The sequence below is a fragment of the Actinia tenebrosa genome, unplaced genomic scaffold (assembly GCF_029948245.1).
Source record: "Actinia tenebrosa isolate PJP-AT-01 unplaced genomic scaffold, QUT_ActTen_1.0 PGA_scaffold5__44_contigs__length_20552954, whole genome shotgun sequence".
In the NCBI taxonomy this organism is placed as follows: domain Eukaryota; kingdom Metazoa; phylum Cnidaria; class Anthozoa; order Actiniaria; family Actiniidae; genus Actinia; species Actinia tenebrosa.
Genome location: NW_028292582.1, coordinates 15,296,665 through 15,318,914, shown reverse-complemented (window position 1 = coordinate 15,318,914; position 22,250 = coordinate 15,296,665). Strand labels below are relative to the sequence as shown.

The 22,250-nt window shown below is 37.8% G+C and overlaps 1 protein-coding gene across 3 annotated transcripts in view; it reads left to right on the top strand.

Moving 5' to 3' along the window:
• The window catches only part of LOC116305478 (uncharacterized), a 78,439-nt gene that overhangs the window by 21,556 nt on the left and 34,633 nt on the right, over positions 1–22,250 (top strand). For 2 of the 3 annotated variants that reach the window (XM_089038205.1, XM_089038206.1), the window contains 5 exons: positions 9,171–9,218; positions 9,563–9,610; positions 16,442–16,489; positions 16,843–16,923; positions 17,478–17,525. In XM_089038205.1, coding sequence (XP_088894331.1) covers positions 9,171–9,218; positions 9,563–9,610; positions 16,442–16,489; positions 16,843–16,923; positions 17,478–17,525 — 273 coding nt within the window. The remainder of the gene's footprint in view (positions 1–9,170; positions 9,219–9,562; positions 9,611–16,441; positions 16,490–16,842; positions 16,924–17,477; positions 17,526–22,250) is intronic. The other variant, XM_089038207.1, reaches the window with a different exon arrangement.

Genomic DNA, 22,250 nt, shown 5'->3' with positions numbered 1-22,250 from the left:
AATATCTTCCACAAATCCGCCGCCCTTTTGGGCCAAAGTTGTTTTCTTCGTTTTGAAAGGTATTGCTGAGTCAGCTAACGCTCTGATGTCCTTAGCATAAGGTCTTAGTGCTGCTTTTTGAGAGTAAGAAAGTGGAATGCCTCCTTTCAGTAGATTATGGCAGACCTCAGAGAGTACATGTACTTGTTCGGGAGTAGCTGTTGCAAGCAAAACTTTCCTCTGAGGCTCTGGGCATTTAGTCAAAAGATGCAAATAGCCAAAGTTATCACGAAGTAAGGGACCGGTCATTATTTAACGGGGGGCTAAAGAATTGGAGTTGACTTTGGGTAGGGTTGTGAATTTATATCCGCCTGAAGCTAATTTTGAATATACCACCAAACTTCTTTTTATTATTCATAAAGTGAATAATTTTTTAATTCTTCACACAAATATAGTTTATCATCCTCATCACCATTATTGTCATCATCATCATTTTCAACATTATCATTATTACTACAATCATCATTATCGTTACTGTTATCAGCCTTATCACTCTTGTTGTATTCGACACTCTCAACTAACCCTGATAGGTGCTGTTTTGCATCAATTGAAAGTAATGTTCAGTCAAGCGATTGTTTGGCCCAACGTCTCTCTCGTTTTTTTTAAGCATAACATATTTTTTTCATTTATATATGCTCTTCCGCAGGCAGTTCCTTCTTCTATCATAGGGGCAATAATCTCCAGCACCTCAGACAATCTCCGGTCTTTGCGAAGTTGTTTCTTCTTGAAAGCGCGATGCTTGTTCTGCTTTTGAGAACGAGATTTTCGTTTGAGATTCGAAAAATCAAAACGAAACATGGCCTCTGCGCGATTCTTCAAAGCAACGAGTTGTGTGTTGATATCGGAAAGTTGCATTTTTAACTGGGCACATATTGTTCTCATCAAAACGGCATGACGCTTTCGCACCGGTCTTAACTTCCACCCTTTTTTAGGTTAACTGAGTTCATGTGTGCTGTTAAATCATCTTCCATCTTATTCAATTTTGTAACTGTTGCACTTATGTGGACTTGATGAAGAAAATGTCGTGCAAAACTTCAGCAAGGAATTCATAGTCGAAGAAAGGCTGGTAGCTCAATACTTGGAGCACCTAAGGGAGCTTGACATGAAGAAGACAAAGAGAAACGAGTCAAGAAAATCTTTGAAAGAACAAGAGAAACAGAAAAACTATCGTGACTATAACTGAGAGGGCAATTTAAAGAAATTGAAAGTGGCTAGCCTCGAATTATATCTTAATTGAGAAACACCAAATCAATTACCCCCATGGTACACTCAGTTAAACAAGGCAAGATTGATTTAGTCTGACTGCACATATAGCAAGATTAATCAGTAGTTTAGACCCCCGTTATAGCGCCTAAAGGGGGAGGGGTGGTCTAAATTCCTAAATATCGCTTAAGAATGTAGGGGGAGGGGTAGTCATGAAGATGAGCGAACTATTTTAGGGAATTAATGCCATGGAATGTAGAACAGGGGTCAAAGTACGAATTCCAACCACCAAGGCGGGAATTTGAAATATGAAATATGAATACATTTTTTTATGGAGAGAAAAGTTTAAAAGCCCGATCAAAATCAGCAGAATCACTTGCTCATCACCTTCACTCAGCTATAATCCAGAGTACGGATAGATTAGTTAACATGTCATCTGGAAAAGTAATACAAATAGGAGACCGTGGATACGTTATTTTTGTGAAGGATGTTCGAAGGGAGAAAAAAATATGTATCCGCAAACAGAAGAAAGATTTATCGAGCGGGAAGACGGTTCTAACTAGCTCAGGAGTGTCTTTGACTTTAAACGAATGGACATCACTCCAATCGGCAATTGAAGCAGTGGACACGGAGTTAGTGAACAATGAGGCAACTACTGCATCCAGTCAGTCCAAAACCGCCGATCTTCATCAGGAGGCAACGTTTTCTGGATCCATTCAGACCCTTCCGGATGATGGGAATGCGCAAAATTACGAGGCACAAGGAAAAGATTATTTACCAAGAATTTTCACCACTTCTGAACTGGACACTATTTTTAATGCGCTCGGTCCGGATATGGAACTGACAACAAGGGAACAGCAAAGTGGATTAGCTACTGGACAGCAGCAAGTACCTAGTTGGGGATCTCGAATGTACTATTATCCGCCGTCATAGAAAAAAAAATTATACCAAAGACATATTGTTATTGTTTTGGATTTGCTGTAGCATTTATTTAAAAGTGAAATAAAACTGATATTTTGTTTCTTACAAATCAAGTTGGTGTCATAATTAATGTATATGTTGATATGATTTCGAGCTCTAGCATTGCAGTGTTGACAGGCACCATCATTTTTAACTGTCAAATAGGGTCTTATCCGTAATAACAAACTATTATTATATTCCTTTTTACAAATTCTTATTCCATGTCTTCTGCTTCGTCCGTTTGTGTTTGAAGATGTTGTGTAGTGAATAAATTGTTCAAGAGAAATTTACGTTGATCAATAGCAACCTGGGTTGCTTCCATCCAGTCGTAATCACCAGTGTCCAGTAAATCTCGTCGGGTTCTCATCATTTTGCCATAATAAGGATCCCTTCTTAACGCGCGGATCCATACCAATTTTTCCAACAGTACGTTTCTCAGTTCATTTTGAAATGCAGGGATCATTTTGTTGTACGCAAGCACTTCAGCCGCTGCTTTCGATTCGCCTTTTTCCATGTACTGGTTTTCCAGAGTTTCTAATTCAATCTCGTGTCGGTCCATGGTTTCTTTTATCAACACTGACCAGCAGTCTTCTTCAGGCTCATCATCGTCATCATCAGGACCATCATATGACTCTGATTCACTCGTGTCTACTTCACTGCCTTCTTCAACTTCTTCGCTTGACGTCTCTTCATCATATGTTGATTCATTTTCCTCTATATCGTTCATTTTGCAAATATGATTGTCCAAGTGACGTTTTAGATTGAACCTTTGGAGAATGTCTTGCTACTGGATCTAATACCAAATGAGTTTCCTTTCAAAGTTCGCCGCAATTTATGTCCTCCCTGAACTACTCTCAACCTGCTCCTTAACTGCTCCTTATATGCTCCCTGCTGCTCCTTATGATCTCAGACTGCTCCTTCATATTAAATACTCCTAAGGACTCATGAAAAGAATCTCTACTCGCAGTGTACCTTGAAGCATTTTTTCCCCTTTCTTTCTTGTTTTGGATAATTTGAACCAACAACCTTCTCAAGGGCGGATCCAGGGGGAGGGTCGGGGGGGTCGCGACCCCCCTGTCATTCTTGAGGTCAAATGGGCTTCCTGCGGTAAAAATGCGACTGGGATTCCTTTGCCAAAAAAATTACCCCTGAGACCCCCCCTTCAAAAAAACCCTGGATCCGCCCTTGCTTCTGATCTGGAGTCAGGTGTCAATCAGTCAATTCTTAGGGGAAAAAACGTCACTGTTGCCCATGGCCTTTTTGCCCTTTTCTGCGAGATTGGCCTGGTTTTGGCCTTTTTGGCCTTGGTATGGCCTTATTGGCCTGGCTGAAGGCCATATATAAACCAAAATTAGGAAGAAAAAAATAATTTTAGTTAACTCTTCCTGAACTGTAAACATGGTTAAACGAGTTTGTCGAGACTGCCCGATTGCAGGATGTGGTGCAAAATATCTCGTGAGATTAGCAAACCATCTGTCGGATGTTCATTTGCTGGATAGCGATCATCGGAGAAAGTATCTACAAGAGGCTAAACTGCAACCGAAAGTAAAATTCGTTTTGAATCCAATTAGTGTCAAAACTGATGATAACAATGACAAAAACTTGACGCATGTACAAGGGAGAAAGTATGAATATTCACAACCAAGACAACACAAGGTGCAGAGACTAACAGAGACTAAAGTAAAACAGGGTGCAACCTCTTTCAAAACAAAAACCAAAGACAAAAAGAAGCGAAGTCATAGGAAATCAAAAGGATGGTTAACGATAAATTAGGACGAGAGAAAAAACTAATAATTTGTGTCAAAAAGGTTGTTTGTTTGTTCAGTTGAATTCAATAGTAAATACGCATGACACATCACAGTCATGACAAAAATAAGAATAAAAGAAAGCCAAAGAAAGTCATGGTTTGTGTAATGTGTACGAAATTAGCTTGGTATTCTATGGAGTACAAGAATTAAGGTGTAGTTCCTTTAACCGGCTTAATCTTATCTACAATAAGCCTGGTGGAACAGAGATCGGTTTAGTTTTGACTGTTGCTTAGAGCTGCATTTCATCTTTCGATTGAAAATTCAATTTATTCATCTATCCATTCGTTCACGTGCTTGAAAATTCATGAAATGAGTAGATGAGTAACAAAAATGCGATACTCCTGTGCTTTTCTGTGCTGCTCAGATTGGCTCATGAGTACTTGCAGTGCTACTCATTCATTCGACTCATGCGAGTCATTTAACCAAGAAACTACTTTTTGAGATTTCAAAGAATTTTATAAGATTGAAATAGAAACTCTGGAAAACCAGTACATGGAAAAAGGCGAATCGAAAGCAGCGGCTGAAGTGCTTGCGAAGGAAGGAATATAATGTACATCATAATAACCACAATCTGGTCTTCATGTTTAAAGTCCTTATAGCCCATTGGACTGGTAAGAATGAGGACTATTTTCAGTACATTTCTTGTGGAGTAAAAAAGCTTTGCGGATATCCTTTTCAGGACTCGTGAAAGTTTCTCCGGTCTTGAGAATCCTGTATTGTCCTGTACCTGGCCTGAAAGCCTAAATCTGGTTGACCTCATTGCCAGTGAATAGAAACGTACATACTATTTGACAGTTAAAAATGATGGTGCCTGTCAACACTGCAATGCTAGAGCTCGAAATCATATCAACATATACATTAATTATGACACCAACTTGATTTGTAAGAAACAAAATATCAGTTTTATTTCACTTTTAAATAAATGCTACAGCAAATCCAAAACAATAACAATATGTCTTTGGTATAATTTTTTTTTCTATGACGGCGGAAGATCGTGAAGATCGGCGGTTTTGGACTGACTGGATGCAGTAGTTGCCTCATTGTTCACTAACTCCGTGTCCACTGCTTCAATTGCCAATTGGAGTGATGTCCATTTGTTTAAAGTCAAAGACACTCCTGAGCTAGTTAGAACCGTCTTCCTGCTCGATAAATCTTTCTTCTGTTTGCGGATACATATTTTTTTCTCCCTTCGAACATCCTTCACAAAAATAACGTATCCACGGTCTCCTATTTGTATTACTTTTCCAGATGACATGTTAACTAATCTATCCGTACTCTGGATTATAGCTGAGTGAAGGTGATGAGCAAGTGATTCTGCTGATTTTGATCGGGCTTTTAAACTTTTCTCTCCATAAAAAAATGTATTCATATTTCATATTTCAAATTCCCGCCTTGGTGGTTGGAATTCGTACTTTGACCCCTGTTCTACATTCCATGGCATTAATTCCCTAAAATAGTTCGCTCATCTTCATGACTACCCCTCCCCCTACATTCTTAAGCGATATTTAGGAATTTAGACCACCCCTACCCCTCTAGGCGCTATAACGGGGGTCTAAACTACTTTAATCGTTGCAAATTTCCAAGAATGTGATACAGAAGGAGGGAGAACTGGAAGATGAGGAAACGGATGTTTAAGATGATGATATAGTGATTGAAGAAAACAGTGATGAAGGTGATAGTGATGTTGGGGAGAATGACATACTAAGTGGAAAGACTGCTGGCGAGGACATCTTAAACTCGATTTCGTTGTCTCAGGCATAAATGTGTATATAGAATATATTTGTCTTTATAAATATTGATATCTTCATTAACATTTTATATCCACTAAAGGGGTGTATTTTAAATATATCATAGCATTTTCCGTTGTTTTTTCAATAAGTACTTCAAGGGGAAGGGTCTTGATATTTTGAGCATCAAAATGGGGAGGGCTACAAATTTTTAAACCATAACTACAGTAGCGTGACATTTTTTTGAACACCTTTACTGACCAAAATAGTGACATGTTTTCTCTCGGAATGGTTTGTTCAAATAAAGTGATAACGGAAAGAACCATCGTATTTATTATACAACTGGCTGCCTACTATCCACACTAGATTCTACACTAGATTCTACACTAGATTCTACACTAGATTCTACACTAGATTCTACACTAGATTCTACACTAGATTTTACACTAGAATCTACACTAGAATTTACACTAGAATCTACACTAGATTCTACACTAGATTCTACATTAGATTCTATACTAGAATCTACACTAGAATCTACTATCTACACTAGATCTACTATCTAAACTAGAATCAACACTAGAATCTACACTAGAATCTACACTAGATTCTACACTAGAATCTACACTAGAATCTACACTAGAATCTACACTAGAATCTACACTAGAATCTACACTAGAATCTACACTAGAATCTACACTAGATTCTACACTAGAATCTACACTAGAATCTACACTAGAATCTACACTAGAATCTACACTAGAATCTACACTAGAATCTACACTAGAATCTACACTAGAATCTACACTAGATTCTACCATACACTAGAATCTACCATACACTAGAATCTACACTATATTCTACACTAGAATCTACACTAGAATCTACACTAGATCTACTATCTAAACTAGAATCTTATATCTACACTAGAATCTTATATCTACACTAGCATCTTATGAAGACTAGAATTCCTGCGCTTGCCAACTGGATTCGCATAAATAGCGCTCCCTATAGGAATTCGCCTCATTCTTCGAAACACGCACGATGACACGGTCCTGGCCTATTTGCGAGAAGCAGCAAAAGAATTTATACACTCATTTAAGTCGAACTCATAAGTTGGACAATTCGCAACGAAAGTATTGGATCGGTCAAGAACAAATGCGAAAAAGCAGCCATCGGTTCACTCCGTACCCATTGCCTCAAAATGTTGAAGATCACACGAAATGTGACAGGTTTCAGTTACTCCATCCCTTCACAGCCATTGTGGCAGGGATAACCGGTTCCGGAAAAACGGTTTGGGTTCAGAATTTGCTCGAAAATGCAACACAAGTGATCAGTCCTCCGCCAAAGCGCATCGTATGGAGTTATGCTCAGTGGCAATCTGCTTACGACCACACAATGAAAACCATTCCCGGGATCGAGTTCGTAAAAGGCATACCGCACGACCTGGATGAAGATGATTATTTTAACCCTAAGATCAACAATTTGATTGTGATTGACGACCAAATGACAGAGACGTCCAATGATAAGAGAATCATGAACCTATTTACCAAAGGATCTCATCTTCGAAACCTGAGTGTCATTTTTCTTATGCAGAATCTTTACTTTCAAGGAAAAATTATGCGCACCTTGAGTCTGAATGCTGCGTACCTCGTTCTTTTTAAAAACCCAAGAGATAAACTACAAATGATGACTTTGGGAAAGCAGATGTATCCAGGCAAGACAGAACAGTTCATTCAAAAGTACGAGGCCGCTGTACAACGCCCTTATGGATATCTTTTCGTAGATCTGAAGCCAAACACACCAGAAGAATGTAGACTCAGAACTAATGTTCTCCCCAGTGATCAGACTGCTTTCCAGCCGAATCCTACAACAACATTATCACAGTATGGTGGAGAGTATGATGCCACTATGACATCCATGACTAACTATTTCGAACGTCAAAGCTATTTACAACCACCCATACTCAAAACAATACAGAATTTAAAGGAACAGATGGAAAACATTCTTATGGAACCCAATGCTCCCGCGGAACTGAAGGTCAAAGAATACACTAGACTCTACAATCGATACCTCAATCTACAACAGCAACTTCCAAGCACTGTTGTATACAGACCCAAACAGGAAACCATGCTACCGCCCTTGACTAGTCAGAGTCATTCAATGCCATCCCCTAGTTTTACGACTCCAGAAAACGTTCCCTCAACAAGTCTCGCCAGCGACAGTGGCTATGTAACTCCCAAACCTAAGACCCCTTCCTTTGTAGAGAGGTTAACGTCGAAAATTAGGACTCCTTCTTTCGAACCCAGTCGAGCGAAATCATCATCTTTGACCGAGGTTCCTCCTACTCCATTAAAACCCACTACTAGTTTTGATCAACCCTCTCCTAATGCATCCTTCAGCACTCCCAAAGCAAAGACCCTACCACCCCACCATATTTCTTACCCACTCCACTACCAAGTAAAGAAAAACCAGTCAAGTGGATAAGTTATCAAGATGCTCATAAATATAAAGATTTAGTAAAGCCTCCACGACGTTCAGAACGATTGAGAGCAATCGCGAAGTCCTTGCCCAAGTGGGAAAATTTCTAAGCAGTTGTAAACGTGTTCAAAAGTAATGGCTAAACTGTAAACCAATAAAGTTATATATGCAAAATAAAGAAACTTGAGTGAAAAACACTTGTGGTCAATATTTACTGCATTCAGCGAACCTCGACAATATGTTACACATAATATGATGAACACTTAAGCAAGTTTAACAAATTCACGTCTGATGATAATCATTGTCTGCATGATCTTCTACCCGACCAGAGAAATAGCAAACTGCAGAATCGAGGCCATAATTTACGATTTTGGGCGACTTAGAAAATTTCGAGTATGACTAAAATATTGTCAAACATTTCTCACGAATCGAAATAAATGTAATATAATCAAACTTCTCATGATGCATGACGTTTATTCATTATTTGCATATATCACAGCGACAGTTGCACTGAGGTGAATCCAACTGGCAATCAGACAGATGAGAAGATAATGAGAACAAAAAAACAATCCGTAGACATACAATAAATTAGGAATAACAAATCGAGCTGTCACGCAAATTGAATACGATGAGAGAGAAAATTCCCTCATCCTGCCTTGAATAATAATCATGATGTCATCCTCTATCAATCTAAAAATAGAAGATGATCTCAAAACCCCTATGAATCCGAAATCCAAGATCCGAAGGCGACCGAGTGGAAAATCCGGATCTAATCGATTGTCCGCAATGAATCCGCCTGATCCTGATGCAGAACCGGTGTTTGTATACTACTTATTGCGTGGAACAAAGAGATGAGGTAGTGTCATAAATCTGCCATAAGTGGCCTCCTTCGTTAAAGATGCAATACGGCTCAGTGATATTGTTAAACCAAGTTATCTCATTTTTATCTTAGATCCGACAATGCCTTGTTATGTAATGCTATCTTCAGCAAGTCGGCAGGGTAAGTCTCTACAGCACCTTCTTTTATTTGAATCATTCCTGCATGAGTCGGCAAAATTTAACAACTCGGAACTGAGAAACCACAGGCTTACCATTTTGTGTCAGTGATGGTTGGGCATCCTGTGGCGATTTTAATGGCTCATTATTATTACAATAATCCCTAATCCCTAAAAGTTAGCCAATCCCTAATATCCTACATGAAGTGAATAGTTGAATGGTGAAATATTGTATTGTTTTGAAAATTTAGTTTTATCGCTCTTATGGATGGGTTTACTGGGTGCATGTACTCAACCTTCACATTTGTTTTGATATTGATAATTAATACTTGGGATATTTCCTCAACAGGCAAAAAGTCGGGTGGCAAGACCGTAGTCATTGTTTGTGGCAACATTGGTATGTTAGAGTTGGTTGTTTTGATTGCCATATGCGGCAAACCAAGGGGTGAGGCATCCCAAATTTGTCATGAAATTGGACACAATGAATATTGTATTTACAATATTTAGTCGAAAAAACTATTTTGCCATATCTTTCTTTTCATCGTTGTCCATGCATGTCTGATTACTTTCGTTACAAAATACAACGTTGAATTTATACCCAAAAAGTGTTGATGCTCTGTAAAGTGAAGGTGCTACGGTACCCTTGGCTTTGCCGCCTAATATGTATTGGCTCGTTTATCGAACTAATTTCCGTGCTAATGTGTTTTGGGTGCAAAACGTTTCCTTGGTATAAAATTGTCTTCTAGAATATCCAAATCCAATTAAGCGCTGCTTCGTAAATATTTTAACCGCCATCCGTTTAGCTCAGTTGGTAAGGGTGTCAGTCTGTTGTGTGGGAGGTCGTGGTTCAAGCCTCGGCCGGACCAGCACTCAGGGTCCTAAAATAATTGAGGAGAAGGTGCTGCCTTTGTAATTACATCTGCAAATGGTTAGACATTCAAGTGGCTCGGATGACCCCTTTAACGGTCCCGTCTCTCCACACTTCATCATTACTAACCAATATCGGAGGGACGTAAAAGAACCACTGAGGACGTAAAGAAACCCTAGCAGAGACCACCCTCAGTGCCTACACTTCATACTAACCAGCTCTCGTTCAAAAAACTCATCGTGAAGTGCATTTGAACATATGCATATGGAAAAGAGCGCTATATTGTTTGCGCCTTTAGTATTTCCATGGTGACCCTACAAACTGGGATTCCCAATTTGATCATTTATCAACCAAGGCTGGTAAACGAATGTATATTTTGCGTATTTGCAAAAATTACGGTTATTCTTTAGATCATCTTCATCATCTTTTTCATGTTTTGATCATGTCTGTTTTTAGATCTGGTATCTCAGTATATGGGGTTCAGCGAGTTATCATAAATATATGAGTCTTATTGATAGATTTTAAAAGAGAGCTGTGGAAATTGGATATATAAAACATGTTACTCCGGCACAAAATATTTTACATGATTCTGATATGCAGCTCTAGAAAGTTGTTGTTGCTTCAGATAGTCCTTTGAGTGATTTATGAAAACTAGGGCTTAATAATAATAATAATAATGTTTTATTGAGCGCCAATTCCCAGCGGTTCAACAGCGCTTTACAAAATACAAAAAATATTCATTATAGATAAATAGAAATTAAGATGATAATTAAAAGAATATAATAAAACAGTTTAACAATACTAATTTAAAAATAATTTAACAATATTTCAATACCATATATTAATGTATCAATAATGTTATATAAACAACTTTCAGTAACTTTTAATTAAAATCAAAATCAAAATTAAGATTGAGATTAAGATTAAGATTAAGGGCATTTAAACATTATAGTCACATGATAGACAAAATAAAGATACTGGTTAAAATAAATTTATTTATTAAAAAGAAATTAATAAAAGGTCTGCTTAAAGAGCCATGTCTTTATGTCCCTTTTAAACTGTGAAATTGAGTGACAAGATCTAATGCTGGGTGGAAGGGCATTCCAAAGTTCAGGAGCCGCAAAAGAAAATGACCTTTTTCCATAAGATTTAAGATTGTACCGATTGCTTAGTTAGAAGATTTAAGGAAGATGATCTTAAGCAGCGAGAAGGAGCATAAGGTTTAATCAAGTCAACAAGATATGCAGGTGCTAGATTATGCAAGACCTTAAATGTAAGTAAAAGAATCTTGAAAACTATGCGCTGTTCCACGGGTAGCCAGTGTAGATTGCACAAGATAGGAGTGATGTGATCTTGTTTTCGAGAAAAAGTTATTAGTCTTGCTGCAGCATTTTGGACATGCTGAAGCTTTTGCAGAGAGCCTTTGGGAAGTCCATATAATAATGCATTACAAAAATCAAGTTTTGAAGAAATGAAGGCATGAACCTGAGTTACACAAGCTTTATAGCTCAAGTACTTTCGAATTTTCCAAAGATTATGGATATGGAAGAAACAGGTTTTGCAGACAGTAAGTATATGGTCGTCAAGAGACAACACTTCATCAAAAATAACTCCAATGTTACGAGCAGATGGTGATGGAGAAATGTCAGAGCCAGAAATGTTAATAAAATCAACAGGTGGTCGAGGACGGTGTGGATTAGCAAAAACAAGAATTTCAGTTTTGTCGTTATTTAATCTTAGTTTGTTAAAGGTCATCCATTTATCAATTTTTGATACACAGGTTTCAATTTGCTGTTTCGCATCCTGAAATTCCTTATTGGATGACATAGAAAAGGTAAGATACAGCTGTGTATCATCAGCATATAAATGGAAATTGATATTATTATTCCTCATTATATCACCAATAGGTGAGGTATACAATAGAAATAGGATGGGGCCTAGGATAGATCCTTGTGGGACACCACATTGAAGAGGATGATCTGAAGATGTACAACCTTGGACCTTGACCCGAAAAGATCTATCACCAAGATAGGATTTAAACCACTGAAGAGCTGTTCCATTAATGCCATACCTATGAAAGAGCCTCTCAAGCAGGATACCATGATCAACAGTGTCAAAAGCTGCTGATAGATCAAGTAAAACCAAGATCACTGCACATCGATTATCTAAAGCTTGGAGAATGTCATTATGAACCCTTAAAAGTGCAGTCCCAACACTATGAAATTTCTTATAAGCAGATTGGAATGAAGTTTATTTTGCTCTAAATGATCTATTAACTGGGTAGCAACAATCTTTTCAATAGCTTTGGAAAGAAACTTTAAATTTGAAATAGGCCTGAAACTTGAAATTTCCTTAGGAGACATGGATGGTTTCTTGAGAATGGGTCTCACCATTGCTTCTTTTAGATGAGTAGGCATTGTTGCAGTATTTAAAGAAAAATTAACAACTTTAGTGATGGAAGGTAGTAGGGTTTCAAAGCAACTCCTCAGGATCTTGCCTGGTATGGGGTCAAGATCACAAGACTTTGAGACCAATGGAAGAATGAGATTAGAAAGATCCGAAGGTGAGATTTCAGAAAATGAAGAGAAATGCCTGGTGATTCGTGGAGCAGAAGCAGGTTGGATATCCAGGCATGATGACTGTAAATCAAAAGTACTTTGAATAGCCTTTATCTTATTAACAAAAAAGTCAGCAAAAGAGTTAGCAAGATGTTTAGATGTTGGAGCAGCAGGGAAGGATACATCTCCCGATGAACTGTTAGATGCGAGTTTCGCCAGGATCGTTCAAGCTTGCGGCGTTTAACTTTCTGATTCTTGATCTCATCTGTGTACCAAGGTGTTGATGGTCGTAAAGTAATGATGCGTTCCTTGACAGGAGCATGAGAGTCAAGTAAAGACGATAGAACAGACTCATATTGACAGATGAAGCCAACAAGGTCACCAACAGGCGAGGTAACCAAGTCGGAGTCAACAACATCTTTTTTAAAAGACTCTAAGTCAATAGCCTTGAGCTTACGACATTTCGAAAGGATCCTCTCAAAAGACGGCTTTTTGATAAGCAGGTCACAAAAAACTGCACAATTATCAGAGATGACTGGATCAAGAGCAGTAACTTGATTTACTATTGTATCACTTGTTCTAGTTATAATAAGGTCAAGTACATGTTTTCCATTGTATGTAGTCTCTATGACATGTTGAGAGAGGTTAAAAAGATTTAAAATATTAAGAAACTGAAGAGCATAAGAATTAGTAGGATCCTCAACATGAAAGTTGAAATCTCCCACCAGAAGAAAAGAGCCAGAGTTAATTGCAAACTGTTCAAGAAAGTGTGAAAACTCATCAAAAAACATTTGGTTAGAAAAATTATTACGGTTTGAAGGAGGAGGTTTATAAATAACAAAAATTGATATCATAAAAGGAGAGGAATTAAAAGATATGCCCATAGCCTCAAAAGATTTAAATTTAGACAAAGAAATCTTGTTCAAATTTAAAGATTTCTTAAAGAGAACTCCAACACCACCACCTCTACCATTTCTAGGAACATGATCAAAAAGATAACCTTTAGGAGTGAGCTCATTTATTATGCATTGATTATTTAATTTAGTTGGATTCAACCAAGTTTCAGTTAAACACAATAATTCAATGTTATTTTCAACAACAAAATCATTTATAATGGAAGCTTTATTACATACTGACCTGCTATTTAGAAGGCAAAGTTTAGAATGTTTAGCTGTATCTGGAGAAAAAGGAATACGGCGAGGAAAGGAAAGGTTATTTCTGTTAACGTCACTCAGTGAATTGTATTTTTGAGTAGTAGCCATCGAGGCAGAACGAAGAAAGTGATCTTGAATATCAATTAAACCTCGAGAGCGTTGAGAAACAACCAATTTTATCGGCCGATTTCCAACATCTTTTGATAAAAAGCGACCACCTCTTTTTCCCCTGAAGCGACGAAGGAGGCCAAAAGATTTTAAACTATTCCAGGTCGAGCAATCCAAAGGAAATGGCGAAGAATGATGATCGGCAACCAAACAATGGCGGGAAGTTTGAATGTCTTGAATGCCGGTGAAAGGTTTCCACCACAAGCAACGTGATAAGAGAAAGTTTCTTGAGTAAAATACTATATTCCAGAAGTAAATGAACTTATGAAGTAGAAAGTGAAGTAGAAAGCTAAAAAATAATTCAGATCAAGGGCAATGGCGAAAATTTCACGATAGCGTTAAAAACTAAGCAGCTTTATCAAGCGCTATATAGTACATGAGATAGGGGGCATCCCTACATTTTACCGCATATTACAACTGAGCGTTTTAAAAGAAGATTTATTAATAGAGGTCTTTTTAATAGCAATTGATTTGTTTCTATTAGTATTATTTTATCTTTATCATACTATCTATTGTAATTATCGACGTATGTTCTTTGAAAATAAAGTTTCTATTCTATTCTATATAAATAGATATCATTATGATTAGTTAGTCTAAAACAGAGAAATTATTGCGTGGAACAAAAAGAAGAGATAACTAGCTAAAAACTAGTGTGAGCTGCGTCGTTATTTCAGCGAGTGCATTTGATACAATTAACATACAACATTAGAAGTGGTATAAACAAAGTGGTCAGTGGAACAAAGAGGTGAGGTAGTCTTCAAAATCTGCCGTTAAAGGCATCCTTCGTTAAAGATGCAATGCGGCTCAGTGTTATTGTTAAACCAAGTTATCTTTTTTAACTCGTGGATACGCGAAGCGTAGAAACGAGTTATTGTGAGGGGTCTGAATATGCAAATGTGTCACTCACTCACTAAGATGTTAGCAGATCGATAATTAAACGTTTAGCGATCGTCTTACGTCATCTGTTTACGAATGTTACACGACACTGACAAGCACAAAGCTCTTATTCAGTATAGACTACTTTCACTATTTATATGACGAAATGAACTGCTGTTTCATGTGGGATACTTTCTAGCACTGTGGACCCACTTTGGACATGCGCAAACTCGCACTTAGTTTTATCTTCGGATTACTTATATCAAAAGAATCAAGGAACGATGTAAGTTGAAGTAAAATAATACGATTAACGCCTAAACTAAAATTCCAATGAGTCAAACCTTTTTCTGCTGATGTGTTGCAGTATTAAATCAGAAACGCTTATGTACAACATTGTCAATATATTTAGACTTTTTACGAGACTCGTAGGTAGAGACGGATTCATCGAAAAAATAACTTTTCATTAGATTTCAAAATGAGAGTCATGGAGTCTTGAAGAAAGTTCGGCAAGTTTTGTCATCTAAACAATCCATTCTGAATAAAAAGTAGGTTGATCGTCGGGCATCACATACAGCCCAAGCAATGTTCTTGCCTAAATGCGAAGGTCGAGACTACTAACGATATTTGAGGATTCGCTCCAATAAATAATCAGTAGTTTACAGACTTAGATGAAGTTAAATGAAATAGTATTTCTAAATGAGTTTCTACAAAATATTCGCTTATTTCACAGTGTAAATAAAGTGTTTCAAGTTAAAATTTCAGTCAACAAGTCGATTGTAAGCGCCGTGACCCTTGAAGGTCAAGATAAGTAGTAACGCATAGCGCAACGCTTTTTGTTAGTCTTATATATTCCTAAAATAAAGCACTCGGCCCGACTTTAAAATTTAAAACAAAATACAAAATTTGTTTTTCAGAAGACTACTCACATCACAAGGCTAGCCAATATAACAAGTTTCGTTACCATAGCATTTATTGTAATGACTATTGGCTAAAATCGGCGATGTTTTGTTCGTAAGTCACGTGGTATGTGACGTCACGCCATGTCACGTGGTCAGATGACTGACAACACAAGTCTCACCAATGCTACCAAGTATCATTACCATATCATGGCTTAGGGGCCACCAAATGCGTGTTGGGCCAAGAGAAGCGGGCCAGCGCTAGCAGATGTAGGTGGCATGTGCTAACCTTACTTAGAAGACTAAGCAAATAGAAGTCCGTCGAAGTCGTCTTTCGTATATAAAATTGAAGTAACTTCTTACAATCAATTAATCATAAACTCAACAAAGAACTAAACAAATTAGGAGTTAAAAGGAAAATAAAAGGACGACTTATCATCTTACCAGCTAAATCGAGTATTTAAAATATGAAATCGAGCGAAATACTTTGAATCCTTCGAATGTCAACAAGCATAAGGACACAGGGAGCCTAATCTCTGAAAAGTGCAACTAGTATCCAGGAGTTTGCCAAATGGCGGTTTGATTTATCTTAGATCCGACAATGGCTTCTTATCTAATGCCATCTTCAGAAAGTCCGCAGGGTAAATCCTTCGTTGAAGGTGCGGCTCAGTGATATTGTTAAACCAAATTATCCATTTTTTATCTCAGACCCGAGAAGGGATTTTGATGCAAGGCAATATTTAGCACGTCAGCAGGGTAAGTCTCTACAGTACCTTCTTTTATTTGAGCCATTCCTGCATGAGTCGGCAAAATTTAACAACTCGGATGAAACCACAAGCTTACCATTTTGTGTCAGTGTTGGTTGGGCATCCTGTTGCGATTTTTTAAAATTAAAACGGCTTATTATTATTACAAATAAGTGCAGCTAATCCCTAATACAATACTTTCAGTATTGATTCTACATGAAGTGAATAGTTGAATGGTGAAATATTGTATTTTTTTGAAAATTTAGTTTTATCGCTCTTATGGATGGGTTTACTGGGTACATGTACTCAACCTTCACATTTGTTTTGAAATCGATAATTAATACTTAGGATATTCCTCAACAGACGAGGAGTCGGGTGACAAGCACGTAGTTTTTGACATCATTGTTACATTAGTGTTGGTTGTTATATACTGCAAACCAAGAGGTGAGGCATCCCAAATTTGTCTTGAAATTGGACACAATGAATGACTCATCAAATATTTGTTGTACTTTCATATGCGCCTTGGTGGATTCTCAAAAACATTGAGAACATTGTATTTACAATATTTGAATGAAAAAACTATTTTGTCATATTTTTCTTTTCATCGTTGTCCATGCATGTCTGATTACTTTCGTTATACAAAATACGACGTCGAATTTATAGCCCAAAAGTGTTGATGATGCGCACGCCAACCTCTGTAAAGTGAAGGTGCTACGGTACCCTTGGCTTTGCCGCCTAATATGTTTTGGCTCGTTTATCAAACTAATTTCAGTGCTAATGTGTCATTGGTGCAAAACGTTTCCTTGGTATAAAATTGTCATCTAAAATATCCAAATCCAAGCGCTGCCTCGTAAATATAAGTAAGTCAAAAACAGAGAAACTATTGCGTGGAACAAAAAGGTCATGTGGTCTGTAAGATCCGCCAAAAATGGCACATCCTTCGTTGAAGGTGCGGCTCAGTGATATTGTTAAACCAAATTATCCATTTTTTATCTCAGACCCGAGAAGGGATTTTGATGCAAGGCAATATTTAGCACGTCAGCAGGGTAAGTCTCTACAGTACCTTCTTTTATTTGAGCCATTCCTGCATGAGTCGGCAAAATTTAACAACTCGGAAGAAACCACAAGCTTACCATTTTGTGTCAGTGTTGGTTGGGCATCCTGTTGCGATTTTTTAAAATTAAAACGGCTTATTATTATTACAAATAAGTGCAGCTAATCCCTAATACAATACTTTCAGTATTGATTCTACATGAAGTGAATAGTTGAACGGTGAAATATTTCTTCATTTGAATATTGCGCCTTTAAGTTATGGAGGTTTATGCCCAGTTTCACTATTGATTCTGACGTCAGTCCAGGCTTTTTTAAAGTGTATTTGTTTTAACTTTTAACATTATTAGGCAATAGACATAATGAGACATCACATTTAAAATAAACATTAGGGATATCTTGGTCGGTCTCCCAGTATCGGGAGTCTATCGGGAGGCAAGGCGTACGTGTAAAGCAGTGCAGATTCGGAATCTAATGAGGCCCTGTTTTCATATATGTTTTTTCAAGAGTTAGACCAAGCTCAACCGATTATCAACTAAGGCCCCGTCCACACTATGCCGGATAAAATTGAAGCCACAACTTTCACACCGAAACCGAAAAAAACGTTTTCCGTCCATACATGGAAACGAGTGAAATGTTTCGCGTCCACACTAGTCCGATCAGAGGCGGCAAAAACGCTACATTGCACATCTCAGCATGTGCATCGAAGCTGAAATTGAGCCCGCGTTGAATTTTTAGCCTTCCCGTCATGTTCCCATGACAATCATGACGTCATCGTATTCGAAAAAAGGAACTTAAGGTGAATTTGATTAACCATATTAACTCTGGACGGTTGAATATTACTGACGTAAGGAGCATCGCGCGGTCGCGTTGTTGTTGGTATAGTACGAACAAAGTCAAGTACGGAACCACAGGGAACCCGGCTATATTTTTTTGCTTCTCTTAGAAAAGTAACTTTGCTCTGTGGGTTTCCTGTGTTGTGATCGGTTTCCTATTACATAAGCTGTAATCAGATCTGTGCTGTGATCATATCGGCGCTGTAAACTGATAGCCGATTAAATTCAAATCAATAACCGTTGATGTTTTGTTTCTTATGGGTTGCCTGTGGTGTGTAACGCACTTTCCAGTAAGCAGTCAAAAGAAGAGAAGGGATACAACAAAGCAAGTGTCCGATTTTAAAACCCCTGTCCAAATTATTTATAAAGATAATTTATTAATAAAAAAATCCACGTAATGTTTTCTCAATGAACAAACTTTGGGTCGGGATGTTTTATTTTGTTGAACTCGTAAAAGTAACGATCCTAGAAAGTGATATTTAAAAGCTAAGTTTTAGTTATATATTCACCTCCAGTTGCTCGGACCGCTTAACTTATGAGACAGGATGTATCTGGTGTACGTCCAATTTGAAACAAAAGAATTTGACAGCTTGTTGACAGAGAGATCTAAATTTCCATATATCATGAAGAGTATTCGTAGGGAAAACTTGCTTTAGTTATCCTGCCGAATTCATTCTCAGGCAAAACATTTTCTTTATCTGAAGTCTACTCGTGCATCTTCAAGATTTGAGATACTGGCACTGTTCCTTCTTTACACACCGAAAAGTTTTTCAAAAAAAAACATTTTCTTATTAGAACTGATAAAATACAATTGTTTTAGTTGAAAAACGTTTAAATTTGAAATAGCCGTTACTCACCAAAACACAAAATTTGAATTCCCTTGTTTACAGGATTTTTTACATTTTGAACATTTTCGAACAACATGACGCAATCGAAACATAAAAATAATCAAGACTTCCTGCTGGTTGTACTAAAGTAGCTGGTCCGAGCAACTGGAGGTGATGATCATACCATAAAAGTTGCTTTGTTGCATCCCTTCTCCTCCTTTGAGTGTTTACTAGAGAGTGCGTTACCAACGATTATTAATTTGAATTTAATCGGCTATCAGTTTACAGCGCCGATCTGATTACAGCGCAGATCTGATTACATCCGATCACAACACAGGAAACCCACAAAGAGCAAAGTTACTTTTCTAAAAGAAGCAAAAAATATATAGCTGGGTTCCCTGTGTCATAGGCTATTCAAACCGTTTTGACCTTTGGAATGAAAACGTCTGCATTACAACAGCGAACAAAGGAACACGGAAACAAGATAAGTAAACAAGTATATAACGTTAATTTAATTCCAATAATCGAAAAGAAAAAAAAACTATAGAAATCCAACCTCATTCGGTGTCCTAGTGCCCTTGCTCTGGCATATCAAATGGTGGGCTACACCAACTTTGGATGGAAATTAAGGTACGCAGTTTTAAGTCCTTTGTGGTCTGCACAACCTATCGACCTCCTGGATCTCCAATTTCTTGCCTTGACAACGACTTAGGACCAAGCCTTATCTCTGCATTGCTACTAAATAAACCAATTTACATACTTGGAGATATAAATTGCAGCCTATTACAGTCCGACCTGCATGATTCCCAAGCACTTACGATAAGCTTCTGTTCTACCTACAACTTGAATCAGATAGTCACTCAACCTACTCGTATTACTCACTCCACCGAAACCTTAATCGATGTAATTCTTGTGTCAAATGCAAAACATGTTCTCGACACCAAAGTGTTATCTTCATCGATAAGCGACCATGACCTTGTTTACGCTGAGCTGGGCTTGAAAAAGCCGCACACTCAAGCCACCTTTGTCACTACGAGGACCCTTAAAGAGTATTCCCCGGATAAATTCTTGAATGACATTGCACTCGCACCCTGGTCAGTCCTAGATGTTTTCGACGATCCTGATGACAAATTGTACGCTTTTAACTCAATGTTTAATGACATCCTAGAGGAACACGCGCCAGTGAAAACAATTCGCATGCGAGGACGACCAAATCCCTACATTACTGATGAGATTCGCAATTTGATGGCAGCAAGAGATAATTGGAAGCGTAATTTCAGGCAAACTAAAGACCCATTTGCCTGGTCTGCGTATAAGAATTTTAGCCGCGAGGTCAAAAGAGAAATACACATGGCGGAGAAAGAGTTTGTGGCACAACAAATTAAAGAAAACAAGAACAACACTAACAGCATGTGGAAAGCAATTCGTGGTTGCATCCCCAAAAAGTCTGCCTCTCAGAAAACATATTCAAAGGATGACGAAATCGTAGCCAACGAATTTAATATTTTCTTAGCAAATGTCGGCACAAATACAATTGAGAAAGTTAACGCCTTGGCAGAGCAATTCAATAACATCCAAGCAAAGCGGAAATAAAAAGTGGAATTCAATCGAGACATCTGTCATCCAAACAACCGATACTATTCTCGAGGCCATCGATAAAAAACAACTTACTGTTACTGTGCTGCTCGATATGAGCAAGGCCTTCGATAGCATTGATCATAAAATCCTTATGACAAAACTGCAGGACGTTGTCACCTCTAGCCATTCAGTGGTTTCGCAGCTATCTTACTTCACGCTATCAAGTCGTCAGAATCCAAACTGCAGTCTCAGACCGTTTGCCTATGACCTGTGGTGTACCACAAGAAGTATCTTGGGACCATTGCTTTTTAGCATATATATAAACGATCTCCCAAGCGTTCCTGAACATTGTACTACTCAATGTTACGTTGACGACACCAAATTGCTGCTTACTTTCAATCTCCAGGACCAGCAATACATTGTTTCAAGACTTAATCAAGACCTTTTCAGAATAACTAATTGGACTCTTGACAATTACCTACTTCTAGATCCCGACAAAACTAAACTTATCATCTTTGGGAGCAAAGTGATGACTGCTAAAGTTGAAGATTTTTTTCTAACGCTACTGGGAAAAGAACTTATACCTGTCAATTCAGTAAAGGATTTAGGAGTTCTCCTTGATTCCAACTTGACGTATAAAGATCATGTAGAATCGACAGTGTCTAGTTGCATGTCGCGTTTGGGACAGATTAACCGAGTAAAACATGCCTTTGATCAAAACACTCTAAAAACCATGATAAATGCCTTAGTTTTCAGCAAGCTCTACTATTGCTCTATGTGTGGAGCAAAACCACTGAGAGTAACCTGAACAAAGTCCAAGCTGTGCAGAACTTCGCATGCCGTATCATCAAAAGAAAGTACGATTACGTCACGCCTATTCTTAAAGAGCTACGATGGTTACCCGTCAGACAGCAATTACACTACCGTAATGCAATTATGGCATTCAAATGCATGACTGGGTGTGCCCCTGATTCCTTATGCTCGCGATTTATTCCAAGATCAAGCATCACGCAGCGTACGACAAGAAACTCGCAAAAGCTGCAGATACCTCTTTGCAGAACGACTACTGGACAAAGATCATTTTACCATAGAACTGTCAAATTGTGGAATTCACTAGACTCTGCCCTTAAGTTAAGCCCAACCGTGAAAGACTTTAAACGGACATTAAAACAACATCTTATTTCAGATTTTTTAAAACCTTAATGTAATTTAAATGTACAATTTATTTATCTATTTATTTATTTACTTTATTCTTTGATCTTTTTTTTTTTTTTTGCTTCTTATATAATTATATATAGTATTATTTTAATTGTAATTAATTAGGCCCTTTATTCTGAAAAGCCTTAAAGAGGACGAATAAAGTCTGTCTGTCTGTCTGTCTGTCTGTCTATCTGTCTGTCTGTCTGTCTGTCTGTTCAGGCATCAAGAAAGTTAGTTCACTTAAACATCTTGGGGTCTATATTGACCAAAACCTAAATTG